Source organism: Brachyistius frenatus, unplaced genomic scaffold (assembly GCF_029030835.1).
Source record: "Brachyistius frenatus isolate BFR_SWC_R1_liver_20210118 unplaced genomic scaffold, ASM2903083v1 Contig_168, whole genome shotgun sequence".
Lineage (NCBI taxonomy): Eukaryota > Metazoa > Chordata > Actinopteri > Embiotocidae > Brachyistius > Brachyistius frenatus.
The window spans coordinates 506,551-529,366 of NW_027210767.1; the positions used below are offsets into that span (position 1 = coordinate 506,551).

A 22,816-nucleotide genomic window follows, 5' to 3' on the forward strand; every position below is an offset into this window, starting at 1 on the left:
CTGCGGTGAGCTATTTAAATCCTCTTTGTAGCTCAGCGCTGATGGGTGTCAAAATGAGCTTTTGCCACGTGAAGAAGACAGAAGCCGAGGCCAAATAACATCATTCAGCGTTTGATGGGACTCGTCCCGGCGGTGTTAAGAGTCTCCAGCTGCTGGTCTTCCTGCCTGCATAGTGGCGCGGGCGGTTTCGGGAGAATATGAATGAGGGGCTGAATATGAATGTGACGTCCTCCTGCTCCGCTTGAATCATAAAATATCGGCGCTTCCACTCTCGTGCCAGGCTCCGTTTTGGAGTCTCCGACGGTCACGTGGTCGCCTCGACGAGAACGACACACCGTGAAGATAAACTTACAAAGATGGGAGCGAAAGAGCCGCCTTCAAAATTTCAGGTCGAAAAAAACCCCCACAACTCTCAAATAACCTCTAAGTGTTTTCTTGATTACATTTTGCCTGTTGTGTTAATGCTCGTCCTGGTTGGGTGAGGGGGTGGAGGGTGGGGTGGGGGCTGTGCGTCGTGACACGAAAGCATGAAAGCCGGGCTCAGCCTCAGCGACCCGCTGCTCTTCAAATCCACTTGTTGTTTTGTTGTTATTGTGCCTTCGTCGGGGGACAACGAAGTGGTGAAAATGTTCAGGAACCGAGATCCCAAAACATCTTCACGTCAAAAGGAGCCCGGTGAGGCGGTTTCGGGTCCCCGATTGGACGGTTTGAACCTCAATTATCGGCTGTTAATGAGAGAGTCAAGTGACCTTTTACTGATTTCACGCGGAGACAAACCAGATGGCAGAGAAACTACGGTCCATAAAAATCGATGTGCTTTCTTCACAGCTGCAAATTCTCCGGCATGTGCTTGTTTTACCGATACGCTGAGCTCTTTAAGCTCCGTCTGAAACGTGAGGACGTAAACTTACAACCTGTTTTCACATCGGTCTCTCCGCTATCGGACGGCGCCGTTCGGTCCACGCTGGTAAACTGGACAAATGTGCAGACGGTTGGACGGATCGATGTGTCCGACGGGCACGACTCCGAGGGGACGGCTGGATGTACGTGAATAAATGGTTTCAGTTTCAGCTGCATGCATGAAATCGGTGTTGTTTTGTTGTTTTTGTGCCATTTGTTGCTGATACAGAATGTGGTGCATTTACGTTTACATTTCCACTGATTTGACCGTCAGAGAGAGAACGTTAGAAATAACAAGTCCCCCACCCACAAACACACAGACACACACACACACACACCTTTCTATTTTGCGAGTACTTTCTAACACCACGTTTCACCAGAAAAGCAGAACTGCAGCAGGAAGGACAAATTCCCGGCTTCGTTTTTGAGGCTGACGGACGTTCTGCAGAGTTACAAGTTCACATGACAAAGAAATATTTTACCTTCATGCCTCTTCTTTTTTCTTTCCCTAATCACCAACTAAAGGATGTTAATTTGAGTTTCCGTCAGCCTCTACGGGTCGATGAACTTGTTCTTAATGCCGAAACAAACAAAACCACTTGGGTTCGATGTTTTTCCGGGTTCGGACGGCTGCGGCGAGTTCTCGAATACTCCAGCCTTAAAATCTCCGGTCTTTTCTTTCCGCCATGCTCTCCGGCTTTCCCCCTTCAGCCTTAAAATCAAATTTGAAATACAAAAAAAAAAACGAGTTCCTGTCCGGAAGGCGGCGTTTACGCCTCCAGCAGGACGTGCCAGCGGCAGACCTGCTGTCCCCGACCCTCCTTCATGTCCTGCCAGTGGAGCTGCTCCTCCTCGCCGCTGCTGTTCTGGCCCAGAGCGATCCAGCCCACCATCTCTTTGCGCTTCATGCTGCGGCGGTTGTAGATGGACACCAGCAGCGTGACGTCCGACAGCTGGAACAGCGCCACCTGGAAGACGAACGTCTCCTTGTAGACGGGGTTGGGCTGGCCGCGGCGCACCGACGTCTTGCAGCGGGAGATCTCCTGGCCGACCGAGTTCAGCAGGGTCAGTCGCCCGTAGGTGTCTGGAGGCAGGGAGAGGTTGTCGTGGTGAGAATTCTACGCAGCGCGGTGACAAGTACAACGTTTTGCCTCGGAGATGTAAAGTTCAGAGACCGTGCATGACCCTCACAAGGAAGTATTCCAAATGATGCCCCTTGATCAACATCACCGCATTTTTGGACATGAAATACAGCGTGAACATTTGCGATTTCACCGTGGAACCTAAAACTTGAGCCGTATTACAAAAACAGAATAAAATGAAACTTGAGTAAATGCACTTAAGTTACTTTCCACCCCTCCCGATGAGTGTGTGTGTGTGTGTGTGTGTGTGTGTGTGTGTGTGTATCTCCCCGCCGACCTGGTGGCCTGTTGATGGCCAGGTTCCTGAAGTGGCTGCCCTTGATGAGCTCCACGGACATGCGTCCCGTGGTGGCGTTGTAGGCCAGACCCACCAGCAGCTCGGGGACGCCGCCGTGAGTCAGCGACTGAGTGGACGAGGCGCTGTCGCTCTGGGACACGGCGGACAGACTCAGCTGGGAGTCCACGCTCTGAGGACGGACGGAGAGACGGAAGACAGGTGAGCGGCTTTTGCGCTGTTTGGTACACAATGAGAGAAGTGCGGCAGGGCGGGATGGAAGAGGGGATGTGGATCCGATCGAACGGTACCTGCGGGTCTTGGAAAAGTATTTGAAAGCAGTGAATTCAATTCTTTTAAACTCGGGAATAGTTTGGAAAATATCAAATTTCATTAAGAAAACAATGAAACTTCAGAAAAGTAAACGGCCGCCCAACAAAAACCTGTGCTGTGTTCCAAACGGCGTACTTACGTACGAACGCTCGCTATTTTGAGTGCATAAGTGCGTTCACACGACGAGTACCAGGATGATGCATTCAAAATGGTAAAAAAAAAAAAGGAGTGTGAAACGCTGGACACTTTCCCACCCTAAACGGTCGCCATCTTGGCTCTGTAGAGAAAGGGGGCGGGGCCACCGGCGTGAGTGAATTTTCACATTGAGCCGTCTGAGGAAGCTGCAGATGTTCCTGAACCCAAAGTGTTTGTTTTTCACTCCTGCTTGCTGCTGGACAGAAGAATCAGTGTGTTTATTGAGTGTTTTAAACAGAGGGCGACAAAAACATGTTGATTTCCGGGTAAAATGATGAAAGCTGTAGATATTCTGGCGGGTGATGTGTGCACATGCATTTCCTAGTCCTGACATGTCAGTGTACTAAGGGAAGCACGTCATTTGGAACACAGCACTGGTCTCGAGTCAATGTCACGGTATTTCACTGATATCTTCATTATTCATATATTTTGGCTCCGCCTCCGACACCTGTGAGGGGGGAAAAAACAGTGCCCCCCCCCTCCTCTTTCCGTTTCTGATTGTAAAAACACCACTCAGAAGCCATTTACGTCACTTTGACCTCATTTCTCCGACTCACCTTGAGGTTGCTCCGAGGCTCCAGAACCAGCGTCGCCTCCAGCGTCCCCCCGTCGGCGTCGAGCCCTCCCAGACGCAGCACTTTCTCCCCCATCATGCGCTCGCGGGACATCCTGCCTCCCAGCGCGTACAGCCTGAACCTGACGGCCGACACCCGCAGGTCGGACGGCTCCAGGCGCGAGAAGCGGAAGGTCTCGTTGAAGTGCGGCAGCGAGCCCTTCTGCACCGACGTCTTGTGCCGTTGCTTCTTGGAGGGCAGCAGGACCATGTGCACCTGCCAGGAGTCCATGCCGCTGCGGGCCTTGTCGGGGATGTCCCGCGCCGAGATCACCGAGACCAGCAGCTTCTCCGAGGCGGGGCGGTACTCCAGAGAGAGGACCAGGTCTCCGCACTTGGAGATGGGAGCTCGGGGGGAAGAGAAGGCCGGCTGGGACGAGACCTCGTCGACGGGAGGCTGCTCTTGCTGATGGGGGACGGGACGGGGAAAAAAGTCGTTCAGTTTGAGTTATCCAAGGAATTGAAAAAAATCCAAAAGAAAGAAGACATTTTCTCAAATTTTTTTGCCTGTGAAAAGTTGCCAGTAAACCAGTTGAGACTCCAGAGGAGGAAACAGCGCTGGCCAAGAAATGCTCCTTCACATAACATGCAGTAAAACAGTAAATGTTTTTTGTTTTTTTTACATGTTGGTTTTTGTACTGATTAAACCAACACGATTTAAAAGATGCCATTCCTTTGTTACATTTCTGAACTTATTATCGTCGCACGTTACGCGGGTGAACGCTACGAAATAAAGTAACATTGGAGTTTTATTTAACAGAAAGAACCTCAGTATCGCGCAACCAGGTTCACCTTTGTCACGCGTCACCACCGATAGGAGCTGCATGCTCACAGCTTTACGCTTTATGTTCTGGAAACGCTGTTCGCGTTGAGGTTTTGTCGGCCACTCTGAAAGCCGGACCAATCGGTGCGACCGGTGGGCGTGGCGAAGCGCAATGACGTCGAGTCCAAGTGAACGTTCGTGCCAAATGTGAAGAAATTCCCTCGTGGTTTTCTTGAGATATCCCGTTCACGAGGTCACGACCTGAAAGCTATAAGCCTCCGACCACCATGCTGATTGGTGAGTAATGGAAATACTTGTTAGTTGAAGCCTTTATCAAATGCTTAAATACAAATTAAGATAAATGTCAGATTGCTGAACTAGAATTAAAAAAAAAAGTTAATTTGCTTTGCAAATAGGTCAAATAAACCTTCTGATCAATGTTTCGGTTTTTTTTGTCCAACAGAAATACATTTTGGGGAAACTCAAACACGGAAAAGCATATTAATATTAAACGACCTGATTCATGATGACTCTTCTATTTTTTTTTTAATGTTCAGAGAGAAAAATGAGCAGAAATCCTGTCATAAAATGGAAATCCCCCCCCCCCATTCAGTCTCAGCCTCCCGTGCAGTCAACAAACTCAACATCGATTGTGTCGAGTGTTGACCGAGCGGGGCTGAGTGTCGCCGTCGACATGGCAACCGCAGAGACGATAAAATGATCAGAGAGCTACTGCTGCTGCTGGAGTTTACTGAATGTGCAGGTCAGGAGATACAAACACGAAGAGGGAATCATAACGACGAATGTTTATGAAGCGAGCGCGCCGGCCAGCAGATATCGACCATAAAGTTATATTGCTCAATTCTCTGTTGACACACTGTCACAAAGGTCTTTAATTCTTTCTTTGTGTTTGAAAACACGCTGCTCTACCTTCACCAAGTCAATTTGCTCAACTCTTCATTACAGCAGCATTTAACCTGCAGCACATTTAAACTCACAGCGCTCCTGTTCGGGTGTTACTTCAGCTTAGCAGTCAGCGATGGCTTCTGGGGAGCCGTCGCCGCGGTAACCCTGATTATATCCAAGTGCATAAACTGTGGCGTGACTGCATGTGTGAGCAGTAGAAGGTAAAACATTTTTTTTTTTTTTTTTTAAAGTTGCTAATTTGACATTCCTGTGTTTAATTAAATAGCTCCTGGTGTCAAGAAGACAAATGCATTTGTGAGCATAAATCACGACGTATTCATGACCGTGAAAAACACAAGTGTGGATGTTCGAGTCCGAGAGACAAACGATGGAGGTGAAGTTTGGAGGACTTAACCGCGGTGATCACAGCGCGGGCAGTCGTATTATTAGCAGCCGTAGTAGCTGTAGCTTTAGCAACGGCAGGGCTGTTATGCAACTGTATAAATAAAACGCTACAACACGACTCTCCTGTAGCTCCACTGATGCAACCTCATTTCTTATTTATGAAGCATTTCTAGAAGACAGAATCACCTTGTGTGTGTGTGTGTGTGTGTGTGTGTGTGTGTGTGTGTGTGTGTGTGTGTGTGTGTGTGTGTGTGTGTGTGGGAGGTGTTTACAGCACAGATTGCTCCCAATTTTCAAAGTGTGATTCGGTGACTGAGAGGTTGCTAAGACTCCACATCGCCGCTCTCCTACGAGCGCAAACACACGAGACGCGCGCCCGAACACCACACGGAGCAAGATGTGCATGACAAGTAGACGCATTCGCATGCATGTACATACTCCGTTTACGCACACGTCCATTATTATTCATGAGCTGGTGTTTTTGTCAGCCAACGCGGCGCGCAGAGCGAAGGAAATATCAACTATTTATATGGGGGGAAAAAAACAACCTGGGAGGCCTCGGAGAGCCGCGTCGAGTTTGTTTCTTCCAAAGGGAACCTGAGCGGATTACCATAGCAGACTCGTAATCCTCTCGCAGCTGAGCGACGACGATACCTCTGCCAAGCGTGATGGGTAACAGCAGGGCTGCGGTCGGCTCGCCGACCCCGTTAAATAATCCCCGCTCCGGTTTATTTGAATTTTTTTTTTTTTTTTTTTTCGGTGACCGGAAAAGTGTGAAGTGTGTTAGTTGTCGTGGAGTTCGGAAAAGTCCCGGCGTGCAATGGCGTTTCCTCCACCCTGTCGCGGTGCAGCGGACGTTCGCGCTCGTTCATCTCATAAACGCTCCGGGGCGTCGGTAAATGTTTGCCGTCGCGCTTCCGAGTACCTCCGGGCTCCAGGTGGACGAGCTGTCCGTGGCTTCGTTTTTATCGTCGTCCGCGGCCTTCTGCGTGTCCTCACTGCCGTCCGCAGCCTGCCGGTTCGCACTCGGGGTCGGGCTGCCCCTGGCGGCCGACGCCTCCACCGCGGCAGGTTTGTGCGAGTTTGCGCGAGTCGACGACCTCTCGATCTCCGCGGCGGCCGCCGAGAGCGGGTCCTGGAAACCCTGCCGGTTCTGGGCCTCCATCTCTGCGGGAAGAAACAACCTTTTTTTTGTTAATATATATATATATATATATTTGATATATTTCTATATAAAAGTGGACGTAACTTCCGGGTCTGAAAAATGTGGCCGACGTGGAAGTGCTTTAAGCTGCAGTACCAACCGTGTGCCGCCAGAGGTTGGCTCCAAAAAGCGTCCGGCTCCGTAGACTCCCATTCAAATAGTCTCATAAAGTTAGAAGTCAATAAATTTACGAGTAATACACCAGTAATCTCGGTTTAGCTGGCTAACATTGCTGGCTGTTTTGATTGACAGGCCTGTGGCGCAGTCCGCTATTGCTGGGCGGGACGTAGTATCGTCGGGGTTCCACTCAAGACCGAATCAGATCCACCGCTGGCTCCTCCCCCAGCTCGTCCAAATATGGTCACTTCTGGCTCCGAACTGCTCCGAACTAGCAAGATGGCGACGGCCAAAATCCGAACTCGAGGCTTCAAAACGGCCGTTCGCAAACCGACGGGTGATACGAGGTTGACATTCGAACAAAATCGAAGTGCATCAAGACACAAAGCAAAGTGAATTTTAAAACTGCACATTCAGTCAATGGAAAAATGTGAGTTGGTGCAAAAAAAAAAGAGAAAAAAAAGAAGTTTGAAGTTAAATGAGAAATTTGTCCCCGGAAGTCTATGAAACACTTCAAAAATCTAACATTTGTCTACCGTGGTATTAAGTCACAGCTAACGTCTGTGTAATAATCCAGCGAGCAAAATGTCAAACACGGCTGAAACACAAACCGCAAACAGTTTTTCTGTAAACTGATAAGAGATGAACTGCTGCAGCTGGATATGAATGTCACCTCTGTGTGCCGTCTAATTTCGTCTCAACGATCTAAAAGCAGCTTCCTAAACCTCGTTTGGCGGAGCCGTGTGTTAACACAGGTGATATTGTGTGAAGTTTCAAAGCTCGGCCTTTTTCCCCGATGCAGAAACGCTCTGCGAACAAGTCGTCCCCCTCCTCCCCCTGGACCGATCGATAGCAATTACCTCCAAATCTGTCATTAAGGTCGGACTGACTGTTATATCAATGGCTGCATAGAGAGTTCGCCATGGCAACAGGCGGAGGCGAGTCATCCGCAGTATGTGTGTGTGTGTGTGTGTGTGTGTGTGTGTGTGTGTGTGTGTGTGTGTGTGTGTGTGTATTACGTCGTTCAGTTGTGGGTTGTGTCACTGCGCCTCCCAGATGGTTAAAAGGTGGACGATATGCGAGACGGTTTGAGACAGAGTGACCGAACGGAGTCGCCGACCTCCAGCTGCTCGTTTGAAAATAGCACGGGCGCGTTCGGGTTTCTGCTCGCCGAGATGGAAATGAACGTGGTTTATGTACGTTAGCGGCGCTTTCGCGCCGCTTTTTCTCTCCAGGAAGAATCGGTAACACGTTGTGCCGTTAATAACCGTCACGAAGCCTCAAGTTCGGAGTTTGGCCGCCGTCGCCTTCTTCTTCTTCTTCCTGACCATATTTTGGACGACCTGACGGTGGATCTGACGCCATCTGCTTGGAAACCCGACGATACTATGTCCTGACCCCCCCTCCCCGACAGAGGAAACCTGAATGCAGGGCCTGTACAAACAGGCCTGTCAATCAAAACAGAGGCTTCTTGAGGCTTGTTTTCTAATATTAATGACGGGATTATTTTTAAAAATGGACTACTAGAAAAACGAATAAGATGGAGCGACTTTAGCCAACAGCACCAAAACAAATCAAATTTCATGGGAGAAGTTGAATGGGAGTCTGTGGAGGCTTTCTGGAGCCGACCTCTGGTGGCAACCGGTGGTATTGCAGCTTAAGGCACTTCAGCGACGTCCACTTTTATATCCGCTCTATGGTGGCTTCTTGTCGGGCCTGTGCGCCAACGGCTCAGAGTCCCTGTGTAGATCTCGACCTCCGTTAGCGACACATGAAGGTATAACGGAACTTAAATGTTGCCGTTTTCTCATTCATTGTCATTCATACCATATTTAGCTCAGCCGGCGAAGGTACTCGTCCTTTTATTTCTCTCTGTTTGACGAGTACTTTGTTATATTTTACGAGCACAAAGCCCCGTTTCGATCCTCTCCCGTTTGCCCTGTTTCTTCCTGTTAAGAGGGAGTTTTTTTCCTTCCCTCTGTTGGAGGTTTTTCTCCCTTTAAGAGGAGGTTTTTTTTTTCCCTCCTGGCTTATGTGGGAATTGTTGGGTTTCTCTGTATAATATTGTAAAGTCTTGCTGTAAGGACTTTAATGTGTTAAGTGCCATGAAATAACCCGTGTTGTGATTTGGCGCTTATATAAATAAAAATAAATAAATTGAAAGGTCCTTCCCGTATCCATTTCAAATGAAAAGCCCTGCAGCATTTCAGAAGCTTAACAGACACTAAAGTCGAAATGTGACCTAAATGGTTTGACGCGGGATTTGTTCTAATTTTACCAAATCTGAGCAGTTGGTCATCAGCTTTAAAAAAGAATAAAAAAAAAAAAAATCAATATTTTCCATACCTTCGCAGTCTGACGGCTCGGTGCTGCCCTCCTCCTGGTCCGACAGTCGGCTGAATTTGTGGCGTCGACCCAACGCCAGCTGCGTCTGCTGGGCCGGCTGTTCGGCGCCGTTGGCCGACGTCGCCGCGCGGAAACTCTGCGAACGCGACACCGAGATCTCAAACTGCTTCAGCACCTCGTCCTCGCTGTCGGACGAGCTGGTGTCGTCGTCGTCATCGTCGTCGCCGTAGCTGTTCACTGGGAGGGATGCAGAAATACACGGAAAAGGAGGGAGTGACAAACGGGAAAAAAAAAAAAAAAAAAAAAAAAAAGCTGGGAGAGTTCTAGGAGAGGAGAGGAGACGCTTTGTCGCTTCTGGCCTGAAATGTCCGATTTTTTTTTTTTTTTTTTTTTAAAGACAGACGCTCGGGTCGCCTCAATAAAACTCTTGTGAAACAAGAGTTCGTCAAGTGCAATAGATCACAGGAAGTGAAGATCGTTTTTAAACGTGCGTGTCCGTGCGTTCATTTTTGTGAGTGGATGAATCGCCCGCCGACGTATCTGACGGCTTGCGTTTTGTTATTTTAACGCAGGCGCGACAAACGCACCCGATGGCTTCGATCCAACGGTAGTTTGGCGGTGAAAAATGAACACTTTTGCGTGGCGCCGCGTTCCGCAACACCTGCAGCTTCCTCGGCCTATTGAAAATAGGCGGGGTGGTCCCTCTCCCTTAGCAATCGAGACCGCTGGAGGTGACGTTTTTTTTCCCCGCCGTTTCACACAGAATCCGTGGACTAGTACGAGCGCCTCAATAGTGCGCTACGTGTTTCCGTACTCGACGGCGTGAACACACTTAGGCTCTCGTATTAGTACGTTTTAAATACGCACATCTAAAGTAGCGGCCGTACTCTAAAATGCAGAGAAAGGCGACGTTTGAACCTTTTTTTTCCAGGCTTCGGACGTCGGAATCCAAAAGCTCCCTCCGGCCCTGAAAGCTCTGTTCGACGACGTGACGCTCTGAAACTGTAAAGCGGTTTTGTCGTCGGTGTATTTGTCACAAAGGGATTTTCTGAAATGACAATAAACCAGCTCACAAATTCGGCATGTTAAACCTCCTGTCTGTGTGCGGAGAGAGAGAGTTAAAGCTCCGCTCGGCTCCGTCCGATGAGAACGATGCAGCCTGTTAATGCGGCGGAGGGTCACTTCACTCCTTTCATAATTTGACCATAATTGGATAGCAACAGCTGAATGAGTGACGCGGCGGCGGAGCGATCAGCCCCCTCTTCTCCAAAGTGCAGGTCACTGTGCCTACCTGAGCGATCGCCATGGTTACCTAGAGAGCAGGGAGGAAGCTGTGCTCTGAGTGGGCGAGCGACAGCTGATTTGGTCTGTTAACTTCTGTCCTCTAAATGCTCGCACAGCGGAGGCATGTGGCTGAATGACTTCGGGCCTCACCTGCTGAGTAACTTAGGCAAGTAATATAATTATGGATTAATTCAATACATAAAATGCTGCTGCTATTTCTCCTTATCCTACAATGCAAGATCATTGGCTAAAAGATAGTTTAAATGGGATTTCATTTGGAGAGAGTGGCTGCTATGTGGGGACAACACTGAATACCATTAAGACAAATTTATTCAACTTTTAATATTATTCTAACTGCATATTTCTTCTTTTATCTACATACATAAATCCTTTTCTGGGAATCTTTAATACTTGAATGAAAACTGTGGAGATCGAAGTATAAATAAATCAAATATGCACAGAAATAAATGATTGGCCGGACCAACAGGACCTCTGAAGACAGCTTTTATAAATTATAACAAGTATCATTTTTTTTTTAATCTTTTCTGACTTTCTTGAGACTCAATTATTTATTGAGTCATAAGGGAAATAATGGTTTGTTGCAGCCCTTAGTTGCCAAATTGAGGTCAGAAAGTGTTCACGCTGACACAGCCTGTTGCCTGACTGAACAGCCAGCATATTTCTGCTTTGAAGAATCCAAAATATAAAATAGGTTTTCTTTTGTTTACACTTTCTGGATTTAAAAAAAAAAAAAATTCATTGTGCTATTTCATAGTAACGGTGTCTTCTACACTTCCAGCAAATGATAAAAAAAAAATAAAGAAAAACCTTTGACTTATGATGCGTGCCACTTCATTCATAAACGTGTCGACAGTATAAAGTTGAAAAGCCACATACAGTAAATACAATATAACGTCACATTCTTATGCACAGAGGTGTTTGGTCTTTTAAAGAAAGTAGCACTACGATAATGGTACTAAAACATATGTTTGAAGTCAAATCCTGTAGTTTTACTTCAACTCAAAGTACTGAGGTAAAATAAATTGGACTGACAGATTAAAATACCACCTTTAAACGCTTTAAATAATGCCGGAAATGTAAACAAACAAAAAAAATCTGGGAACATACAAAGTTTTCCCTTTGAGTTATTTATTGTTCTTTACAAGAGTTTAAAAAAAAAAGAAAAAAAAAAGAAGAAGTTGTTTCCCAGTTAAAACCACATTTGCCCCTACCTCGTCCTGTGAAGCTCCGGAGGAGTTTTTGGGTGGCGAATGTTACGGCGAGACTCCAAACAGGATGTGTTGCTTGCTCAGGAAATACCAGAAGCTCCACCTGCTGCAGGTGAGGAGCCGACAAAACCAGCTCATTGTTTGCTCACAGCAGGTGCGAACGTGAACGTATTCCACGTTGGCTTGCTGGGAAACTTAATGAAACGCAGCTCAATGCTTTTCCGCCGATGATGAGCCAAAAAGTCTGTTGTACAAAAATGTGTCCTTTTTAAAAAAAAAAAAAAAAATGATTGTGTTGTTAAGGCCGATGGTGCGAAAGCCCTATTGTTTTTCAAGGAATTCTTTTTCTTTTTATCGTTCCTTATTATTATCATTATTATTATTCTTACGAAAAGTGATTAGCCTTTTTGGAGGCTTTATCATATTCAAAAACTCATGAAAGTGGATACACATATGTCTCCCGGTGAAAAATTTTGTATTCTAGTTTTGGGTTTGTTCCTGAGCCGGTGCGGAATTTTCAATTCCACCATTTGACCTGCTGTTTGGACTTTGTCAATATCAATATCACTTAATGCTGCTATTTCACGGTTGCGCAATCACAAAAATTTATCTAATTACACACAGTGAAACCGGGGGGGAGGAGGGGCTTTTGGGACGGCGGCTCGATGTCCATCGGCTGGCATCGAAAGGTCGTCTGAAGCGTCGTCTTCGATTTAAGCCGTCGGCCGCGCTTCTGTGATGTTTGCACGAGAGAGCAGTGAGCATGAAATAGAAGAACGTAATGTACTTATGTAGTTAACCTTTAGTAACCTTTGCTCTGGGCGTTCGCGCTGTTTGACAAGTGGGAGGAAAGAAAAAGAGTTGAACTGCACGATGGGAACGCGAGGATAAAAAGCCCCAACCTGACCGTCCTCCTCTCCCTCTGCTGCATTTATTTTTTTTTTTTTTTTTTTGGTCTTCCAAGGTTTTATGATGTTAATGTGTTTCGTTGTGAGCGGCTGCACGCAGCTGACTCACCCAAACTCTTTCTCCCATGCAGACACGCTCGCCCACAGAAATCACCCACATTCTCGCTCTCCGTTACTCTTTTTAATTGGAGTCATGACGCGTTGCGGGAGGCTCGTCCTCTCTCGGAGACGTTTTTCAGGGTTGCGTAACGTGCAACGTGGCGAGCGGCGGCTCTCGCTCGAAATGTAAAAATACACAAACCGCACAGGTTTTGCTGCCTGTCGATGGAATTCTTCGCGGTTGTCCGCAACAGGAGCCGGTTTTGTTGGCTACCCTTCGCCTTTATCTACTTTATTATAAAAAGAAAAAAAAGAGAAAAGAAATGTAAATCTGAATATGTACAAGACGGGACCTTTAACACGTGGACGTCACGGGCGCTTTAAAAGTGGAGCGCAAGTCATTTGAGGTGTTTTAACAAACATGTCGGCCACTCACCGAGCCCCTGGCGGACTCCCACTCGTCCTTTCTTGCGGCGGCCGTGTTGCTCGAGGCAGGGCAGGCCGCCGACGCGCGAGAAACACAGCTTCTTGTTGATGAAGAGGAAGAGGACGGCCAACGCCACGATGAAGACGCCCACCGCCGACAGGAAGCCGATGGCCTCCGGGGTGACTGGCAGGAGCAGGGAGAGGGAGAGAGGACACACAATGACACACTGATCAGACCACACAAACAGGCAGCCTGGATACACGCACACACACACACACACGCACACGCACACACACACGGTACGCATGGTACATGTGATACACACAGACAGAACGAGTGAAACTTTAGTATTTGAGTTTGACCCTTGGAGTCAGTGTTAAAAAAAAAATATATATATATATATATATATATATATATATACAGCTGCTAGACAGTTTCCTAGTTGGTTTCCTGGGATTAAGCGGGGGGGGGCTCATGCTCTTGCTCATGCTCTTGCTCATGAACACTTAAAGGGAAGTAAAGTGATAAAACAACAACAAATAAACTTTTTTTTTTTTTTTAATCACATTTATTAGAAATCGGGGTCTGGAAATGAGTCCATTCTTGAATACAAAAAGAGGGCAGCGTTTGTATGGACTCTTCACGTAAACGCAACCCCATCTGAAGGCAGCGTCATGGAGAGCAGGACGCAGCTGCTGACGTCAGCCTGAAACTCTGTCAGGTAGCGTCTGGGATTGACTGGACTGAAGTACACAGGTTCAGGGCAAGGTCATGTGCCAAGCTAACGATAGGCTGTTTGGGTTTTGGAGGTGGTTAGCTGGTCATGCTAACGGATCACAGCTAACACGTGGTGTGGCAGGTGTGTGGACGCCGGCATCTAGTAAGGAAGGAAGGAAGGGAGGGAGATAGGGAGGGAGGGAGGAAGGAAAGAAGGAAGGCAGGAAGTGAGGAAGGAAAGAAGGAAGGAAAGGAGGCAGGTAGGGAGTGAGGGAGGAAGGAAAGAAGGAAGAAAGGAAGGGAGTGAGGAAGGAAAGAAAGAAGGAAGAAAGGAAGGAAGGCAGGAAGGAAGTACATGCGGACTGAACGAGAAAGGAAGGAGGGATGAAAGTTTGGAGGCGAAGAGACAAACTGAGGTGGAGATGGAGAGACACGAAGACACGAGATGAGGACGTACGACTCCGCTCTCAATGAGGCCCCCTCAGTGGGATGAATAGAAACGCGTGAGGTGGGGTTGGAAACGACTCCCCTTTCCACGGTGACGTTCCAGCGAGCAGAAATCAAAAGGGAGCACACGGAGACGAGTGCGTTTCCTGCTGAGCGCTGACGCCACGGAGAGCACTCAGCGGTGCAGGTGCGCGAGGATGCTCTCATTTATCGTTTTTTTTTTTTTTTTTTTTTTTATTCGCCACCTTTTGTTTCCCCGTCTCTCTCGGCACCGAAAACATCCACTCACATAAGCTGCTTCTATAATGAGTCACCAACGGCAGCTGGCTCCTGTAGTGTTGCAGGAGTGAGAAAAAAAACAAAAACAAACACCCATTCAAAACCCCATTGACTTTTCTAACAATTCTGGTTGCAGACAAACAAAGGCCTTATTTCCGTAATCTTTTTTTTTTTTTTTTTTTTAAACAACGGGGGACTGATACGACACGGACGGGAACCACGTTGTATCAGCAGCAGATCACAAAGTACTGAACATTATTATAACTGAAAAAGCTTTGAAGTTGTACATGAAGCAGAACTAAGACCTGATTCTGAATACGACCTGACATAATATCCAAAACACAAAATTCCCTGCAGAAGTGAACGCAGCGAGACAGTAAATGTTGGGACGGTGTGTTCGAGCTCGGCTGTAAAGTGGAGTTTCCCCTCTCAGCTGCTCTGACGGTCAGACACTGAGCTCGTTGTTGGAGACTCAGAGCCTCCTACTGTCTGCATCCAGATGGACAGGAAGACACCCTGGGTCAGAGTCTGTCCTCACACCTGCTGCACACACACTGGCGCACACACACACACACACACACACACACACACACACACACACACACACACACACACACACACACACGCAGAATTCAACAGGACTTTAATTTCAACTGTTTTCTCTCTGTCGTTCATGCATGTTTACAGAATAAATTAGATAAAACTAAAATAATCTCCTCGGGAGGTGGTTTGTGTTACTAAACCAGCAGGGCGCCAATCAGAGATTAAAAATAGCACAAACGGGGATGAAACAGTTCAGTTGAGCGTGCGAATGTATAAAAGCCAGAACCGGATGAATTATTGTGCAAACAAGGAATCGGGGAGGCAGGGGGGGAAGCGATGTGACCCAGGAGTCAATGGGAGGCATCAGATCAGGCTTAATGACATGGGAGAGATTGAACCGACGGCAATATAAAACTCCCTTATCTCTGACAGCCACGTCCGTGAAAGGTTGTTTGTGTGTGAATACTAAATCCTCATCCCCTGATTACTATGCAGCTGCTGACTTTTCCAGCCTCGGCTTTGAAGTGCTCCGGAGTGGAGGGAGGGAGGTTGGGAGGGCACTTTGATGTGAGCGCCGGATGAAAAGTCTCACGGCGGCGAACGCCACGTTGTCACCCGCTCGTCAACGAGAGATACGAGCGATCCTGAAGAGCAACGAGCTGCTTTGTCGTCGTTTTTTTTCTTCTTTTTTTCCCCCGTTTCTCTTCTTTATTAGCGATGAGTAAAAGAAGCGCCTGATGTCTCGCTCAGTTCAATATCAGGTCACTCATTATTGTGGGTAATTAGTTTCAGGACTGCAGGCCTGCGTGTGTGTGTGTGTGTGTGTGTGTGTGTGTGTGTGTGTGTGTGTGTGTGTGTGTGTGTGTGTGTGTGTGTGTGTGTGTGTGTGTGTGTCCTGACCCTTTGTCGACACAGATTATCACTATAACGCACATCTGAATGCTCTCTCCTCAGTATTAGTGTAATGAAGGCAGCCCCGAGGATACAGGAGGATTATTCCTCTGGAGTCTGGACACGAGTGACACCATGACCGTGCCACTTTTGAAAACCTGCTTTTCTTCCCTCTCATTTTCTTACTGCAGCAGCAAAATAGGATTGTTTTTGTTATCAATTTATCTGCTCACTCCATTTATATCAAAATATCAGAAAACCATGTCCAAGGCGATGTCTTCAAATGTCTTGTTCTGATTTACAAAATACTGGTTTACAGGATGCTAATAGCTAATAGAGACTGCCGCAAGCCAGTTCGCTTCCTTTCGGCTCCCCGCACACGTGAATGTTACATGAACGCCTCTTTTTGCCTCTGCAAAAGTTTTAGGAACAAATCGATCAAATTCTGATTGTTAAATTTTTTTTGTTTTCGTTATCCTGTTGCGCTTCTGTAGTAACTCATTTTGGCCACATGGGGGCCAATGTTAAATTCGTAAACGAAAACGATGACGAAAAATGTTTCTCAACCACCTGAGCAACAACTAAGCTAAAGGTAACGTTTCCAAACGACAACTATGATGAAATGTTTTTGCATTTTTCATCGACACAAACTGAACAATAATGTAAAGACACACTGAAAAGAAGCTCGACTGACATGTCACAGAAGTGGGGAAAAGAATTTTCTCGTTTTTTGTGATAAAAACGTAAAAATAAAATGTACAACTAAACTTTCACTGGTGAAGTAACAGATCTATGAAAGGCTGTAGACAAAATGAGGTTCAAACCAATTTACAAACAAATTGGAAATCACAGTTGGACTGGCTTTATCTGGTTAGATGCTATCTGTTTTAAATTATTTTTGCCATCGTCTTTATATTTCATTTGTCGAGTGAAACTCGCTAGCTAACATTAATGCAGTGCAGCAAAAAAACAAAAAAAAAAAAAAAACACTAAAATAATCATTTAATTATCAAAATATTTAAAGAATCGAATAACTTTAGATTTACCTGGAGTCGAGGCTGAAACCTCTCTCGCACCTGAATCATACTGTGGACCAGTCTGACCGGTGAACACTGGGACCAAACTTGAACTAACCGACCCCCCAAATGTAACAAGTCTTCGGTGGAAAATGAACTAATTCTCTACACATTACTGAAAAAAAAAACGTAATCACATTACAGTAACAAGTTACCGCCCAAAATTGATTAAAACGTGGCGCAGGTGACCACAAACCGCAGGAAACTGACTCGTCGTATCACCCCCCACTGATGTTTCTATTAAAAGCCACCCTGAAGTCCAGAGCTGGCCACGTGACGTTCACTGACCCCGCTGCACTTAAAACACGAGCTAAACGAGCTGTTGTTGTTTCTTTCGGGACGTGGGGTCGAATGAAATTGGAAACATCAGCGCATCGTGTTTTCAGTCTTGAACACACTGACAGCAACATGCGCGCGCGTGCGCGCGCACACACACACACACGGAAAACTGAAAATCATAGTTTCCCTGGAAACAGTCGAGTTGCTCTATTAAGGTATAATGAATGTGCTTTTTCCCACCCACGTTAGAAGGTCTCATGTTACCATGGCGCCGTCGGTCTGTTTGTCCTGATTGGCCGGGAGGATGAGAGCATCTCAGGGTTGAGTTGATGAGATGATGAATGGAGGGGGGGGCAACTCAGGGTTTCACTTGGAGAGAAGCTCCGAGCGACGCATTAGAACCACACAAAAAACAACAACTCCGCGTTCAAAATATTTACTGCTTCGTGAATAGAACCAGGCAGGTACAACCTCAGACCTTCAGACCCGGTCCACATGAGCTCAAATGAGAACACGGCGCAAACATGCTCACCAGAACAGGAAACAAACGGGATGATATCATTTCCGCGGTACGTGTTTTCAACTGCAAGACATAACGGAGTATCACAAAAATGCCTCCCTAATTTCATAGAAATGGTCGGCCGTGGTTGTTTTGAGCGGAAGGGAACCCAAATGGTTGTTTCACGTAATACCGCCCCCTAGCTGCAACGCTGACCCTGCAAAATCGAGCTTTTACACATGCACGGACCAGGTTTCAGAGTTAACTCTTGCACATAGTGACACTTTTTTTTTTTTTTCAAATACACATTTTAAATTTTCTAAGCCACACATTTGCGAAATGTCAAATGTTCACGCTTAATATATCTGCAAAGAAATCACTGACTGTTTCATTTATTTTCTAACAACATCTGCTAAACTAAATCACGAACAAAGCTACTCCACTCAAAGAACTTGGTTAAGATTGCCCCTAGTATAGTTTACGTCTGAAGATGAATCTTTCTGAATTTGGTTCAACAGTACAAACTTCACTATATTTTAAAACCTACATTAGCTTAGACTGAAATTATTTCATTAAAAAATAATTATTTTAGCCATCAAAAGGCATGTTTATATTTGATTTAATCCTGACTTGCTGTCATTTTTTATAAATGTTAAAGCTTAGCTAAAAAATTCCCAACACATATTTTTGTGAATTTCAGTGCTGCGTCTGTTACTGTGTGGTATAAATATTGTATTTGCTATTAAAATCAGGCACAAAACAAAATTTCCAGGCAGACGGTGCTGAATCCACCTGTGATTATGATGAAGTAGATCAAGTATTTTGGGATTTAAAATTCATAAACCACCACCATCGACCTGGAAACGAGCTTTGCAGCACCGGTGTTGAGGCGCCATCTGCTGGCAAAAGGCTGCATCACAACAACATGACAGCACATGACTCCAGCTGCTGAAACACCTGCAGAGACGTCCCTGATTGGAGGGGAGCTCGTTCACGGCATGAGTGAAGCTAATTCTTCAGAGGCAGGTAACTTCGCCAGTTCTTTTTTTAATCCATCTAAAATGAAGGAGAGCATTTCTCTTAAATCAAACCCCTGATCATTTTAATGTTACTATTTCAATATGATGAGTTAGTAACTACCTTGTTTTCTGTCGTCATTGAAAGCTTCTGCCCTGATTCAAGTGTGTTTGACCTGCACAGCTCGCTCTCTCTCACACACACACACACACACACACACACACACACACACACACACACACACACACACACACACACACACACACACACACACACACACACACACACACACACACACATCGCCGGGGAAACTGTGACAGCTCACAGCAGGAACAGCAGACGAACACACACGTCAACGTAAGCATTTTTCACATCATGCAAAAGCAATAATTCCAATCCATTGCGTTTAATTCGATATATTGCCAATTTCTTCATGAATTTCCAAATAGGCCTGTTGGACACAGAGACTGTTTCCGACATTTCTTGTAAGAAATTGAAAAAATTAGTATGAGGTGACGTCAAAACCCAATAATTCAGGTCATTATTTAATTGCGAAATGAGCACAGAGGGATGAAATCTCATCACGAAGAGAAGCAAAATGACAAATATAATGTGCTCTGTTGACAACAGAGATGCTAAATGAGCACAACAACGTGCAAAGGGATCACGACAAGATACAAAAGGGCCACAAAGAGACACAACATGACTAAAGAAACGTGATGAACAATCCCAAAGAGATGTAAAATGCCAGTCAAACAGCGTATGACGTGTAGCCGTTTTCATTTTCTCATTGGGGCTCGATGTCTCACAATTCTGCTGATGATCATCACTTTCTTGTGTTCGTCATTTATTCTGCTCTCTTCTCCTCCCGCCATAAAAAAACAAAAACAAACACAGGACGTATTATTCGTATTTCTCAAGAGTAAAACCAGCCTCAGTGCCTTCGTACTGTCCGACCCATCAGTGCCAGTAATTATAATTCTCCCTGAAAACAGCAATAAACAAACCAGAAGAGAGATGAGTGACGAACCGGGCCGCAGCCCCGCAGGGCAAACATCCTAATTTCCTGGAATAAAGTAGTTTGAGGAAAAGCTCTCCATCTTTCCACCTACTGTCTTTTGCTGGCGGCTGAGTTTCAGTGGTTCCTCCTTCGCTGGCCATGCCTTCCTCACTTCTTCCTCACTCCCTTCTTTTCTATTCCCACTCGTGCAGAAAACAAACTTGATTCCGAAACTCTTTCCTTCGTCCTTCCGTCGTCCTTTGAATGAAATGTGATTCCTTTAAGCCGAGCTGCTTTTCAATCAGCACAGCTTTCCTGCCTTCCCAGTGGGCGAGGCGGACTTCCCTTCCTGAATACCACCAAGAAACAACAACAGGGAGGGAGGCGGGGACAGTGAACGCACCGTGGGACAATAAGAGCCCGAACAGCTCCACCGGTTAGACCAACGTGTCGAGTAAAAGTCTGCCGAGGATAAAGTTAAGATGGACACTTCAGCCATGACCGTGGTAACAAATAATCTAAAGTTAACACTAATTACTTGGTTGTTCATGCTTCGTGGAGCTTTGTAGCATCTTTTAGCTCTTAGTTCTGGTTTCCCGCAAAATTTTCATTGTGATTGAACAAATCTTTGGCCACTTGGGGGCAGCACTAACAGGTTGGGAGAACTTTTACATGTTGAACTTGTCGGCACACAGCTAAAGATTGGAGATTGGAGGTAAACAGTTTCATTGGATAATATCAAAGATGACCAGATATATTACTGAGATATTTCTCTAAGAAAGTGGTGGAGACCAAAAATGGAGTTTAAAAAAAAACAAAACACCAGAGGGTGGTGTCCCTCATATCTGCTGGAAAGGCAAATATTGGGAGTGCTTATGCCCTCTGTTGGACGGTTTTAACTGTGATTGATTAACTTCATCTGCTGTAATTTCAATGAAGCCTACCGCTACCTGCATGTGCCCTTCTGAAAAATCTTAACGCGTCTCCGATCGGCTCGTAGAGCAAAATGAAAGTGACAATAGCTGACGGCAGATGACTGCGGTTTCCCCAGCGCTCAGATAAACAGGAACCAACATGGATTTCAAGGCGGTTTCAATTTCCTGATACAGCGGCATTCAATGGTCCTCAAAGCGCTCTTGTCCCGCACAGGAGGAGGGAGGCATGAATTAGACATGGGAGCAGTCTGTAACTAGGCCACAACAACCAGAAACGGCACAGCGCACACGTCCCGACCGCTTCCTGCTGTTCGATGAGGGCTCAGACGCCGCTTCGCATCTCTCTCAGCAGCACTTGTCACATACGGAGGCGAGGTTCAGGTGCTTTGTCGACATGTGATTTTTTAAGCCACATCAAACAGTGTGTGACATTTGTCTTGGAGCGTCTCGCGGTATTTAAGTTCGCCACCGAGGGTCCGACGGTTTACAAAATAATTCAGGCGACTCGTTTTGTCCACTTGAAGTCGCTGCTGGCAGAGAAAACTGTATTCAGCTCCTGAAAATGTCTTTAAACGGCCTTTCAGAGAAACGCGTTAAGAAGTTCCAAATTTAACTCGCAAATGTCTCCAATGTTTTTTTCATTTGGCTGTCCAGAAACAGCTGCGTAGAAGTTCATGGAGTCAAAAACAACAAGTGAAGAATATAGAAAATTATATACAGAGATTATAAATAGATTATCAATCCATTGATCAGTGTCTGTCATGTGACCCGACATCTTTCACTAGCCTGCTTTGTTGCGTTTACTTTTGGCAGAGCAGTCAAGAGGACCGTTTACATCAGTCCCCCGAGTGTAAAATATATCTGAGATGATAATACACATTGAAAAGAATAAACCCGAGTATGAGGGAGCAGATTTACCTTGCTCTCCTTTTCTGTATGTTTTTATTTTTGTTATTTCATATAGGAGTGCATAACTAGAGGTTTCTGAAGCAAAAATAGTTGACCTACATTTAAAAAATTACATAATTATATAAAAAGCAGCAGTACCTGTGTCATACAGTATGCTATATTAAGCCAGGGAAGTTAAACCTACAACAATGCATCATATTCCTGTGTTAAGACATTCATCTCTATTTAAAAGCTTCATGTGCAACAGCCTGTATTGCACATACATCACATGCTTATGTAGGCGTTCACTGATGTGTAGCTACTGACAAGCGGACGTGTGTTACAAAACCACCTGCCTTTATTTGCAAGTCTTTAAGAGGACAGTATTGTGCAGGAGATAAAAAAAAATAAAAAAAAAAAAGGCGTCCATGAAGTGGCCATGATGAAGCAACTATCAAGTCTCCCGCTGGAAACCCAAATTCACTGCAAGGCCCTGAAGGAATTACTGAAGGAATAACATGATTATTCTTTAGCTGGTGACTGCTAAAGGCTCATAAATAACAATAATGTCGCTGCATAAGAAAAACAACAGTATTAGATGAAAAGGGTATGAATTGGCCTACACATCCTGTCTCTCCCAGACACCAAAAATAAACCAGGACGACAAGCTGATATAAGCTTCCATCACGGGATAAATGAACGTCAGAGACGGAGGCGGTCGTACTTACTGTCCGAGACCATGGCTGCGGGTGTTTCCTTCAGACTAACAGCGGAGAAAAGTGTGTGATCGGCGGAGAGGAGGCAGCAGCATCCCCGCCGCTCCTCATCATCCAGACCCCGCAGATCTGCAACCACAGCGGTGAACGATGACGCCTTCACGGGCTGTGGGACATTTTCAACACCACCGTACGCATTCTTTTTAAAATGAAACATTGAAATTGAAGCATTCTTCCCTTAAATGATTTTGTTTGTTCACCTAAAATTTCTAATTGAGTTGCCCAAATTTATCTGAATAGGATAAATGAATAAACTGCATTTAACTCATTGTCTTTAAACTTCGCACCAAAATTCGATGGCCAATGCTAAAGCTCGCTAGTGCT

General features: G+C 45.8%; 1 protein-coding gene across 3 annotated transcripts; it reads right to left on the bottom strand.

Annotated features, from left to right (window-relative positions):
- Positions 1-479: 479 nt before the first annotated feature.
- Positions 480-22,560, bottom strand: syt16 (synaptotagmin XVI). 3 transcript variants are annotated; one of them, XM_069717081.1, is made up of 7 exons: positions 22,445-22,560; positions 13,155-13,328; positions 9,199-9,435; positions 6,457-6,698; positions 3,402-3,863; positions 2,320-2,509; positions 480-1,984 (listed from the first exon to the last, which is right to left on the bottom strand). In XM_069717081.1, exons 1-7 carry the CDS (start codon positions 22,455-22,457, stop codon positions 1,671-1,673), a joined length of 1,632 nt encoding a protein of 543 aa, XP_069573182.1. In that variant the 5' UTR covers positions 22,458-22,560; the 3' UTR covers positions 480-1,670. The 3 variants fall into 3 exon arrangements, with proteins under 3 accessions (XP_069573182.1, XP_069573180.1, XP_069573181.1); XM_069717079.1 differs by having other exon boundaries at positions 13,155-13,397; XM_069717080.1 differs by lacking the exon at positions 22,445-22,560 and adding an exon at positions 20,006-20,368.
- Positions 22,561-22,816: the final 256 nt, after the last annotated feature.

Excerpts from the sequence above, each read along its gene's own strand:
- syt16 (XM_069717079.1), bottom strand. Across the intron at positions 6,699-9,198 it reads CGAGCCGTCAGACTGCGAAG|AGATGGAGGCCCAGAACCGG; the intron begins GTATGGAAAATA and ends TTCTTCCCGCAG. Across the intron at positions 2,510-3,401 it reads AGCCTCGGAGCAACCTCAAG|AGCGTGGACTCCCAGCTGAG; the intron begins GTGAGTCGGAGA and ends GTCCGTCCTCAG.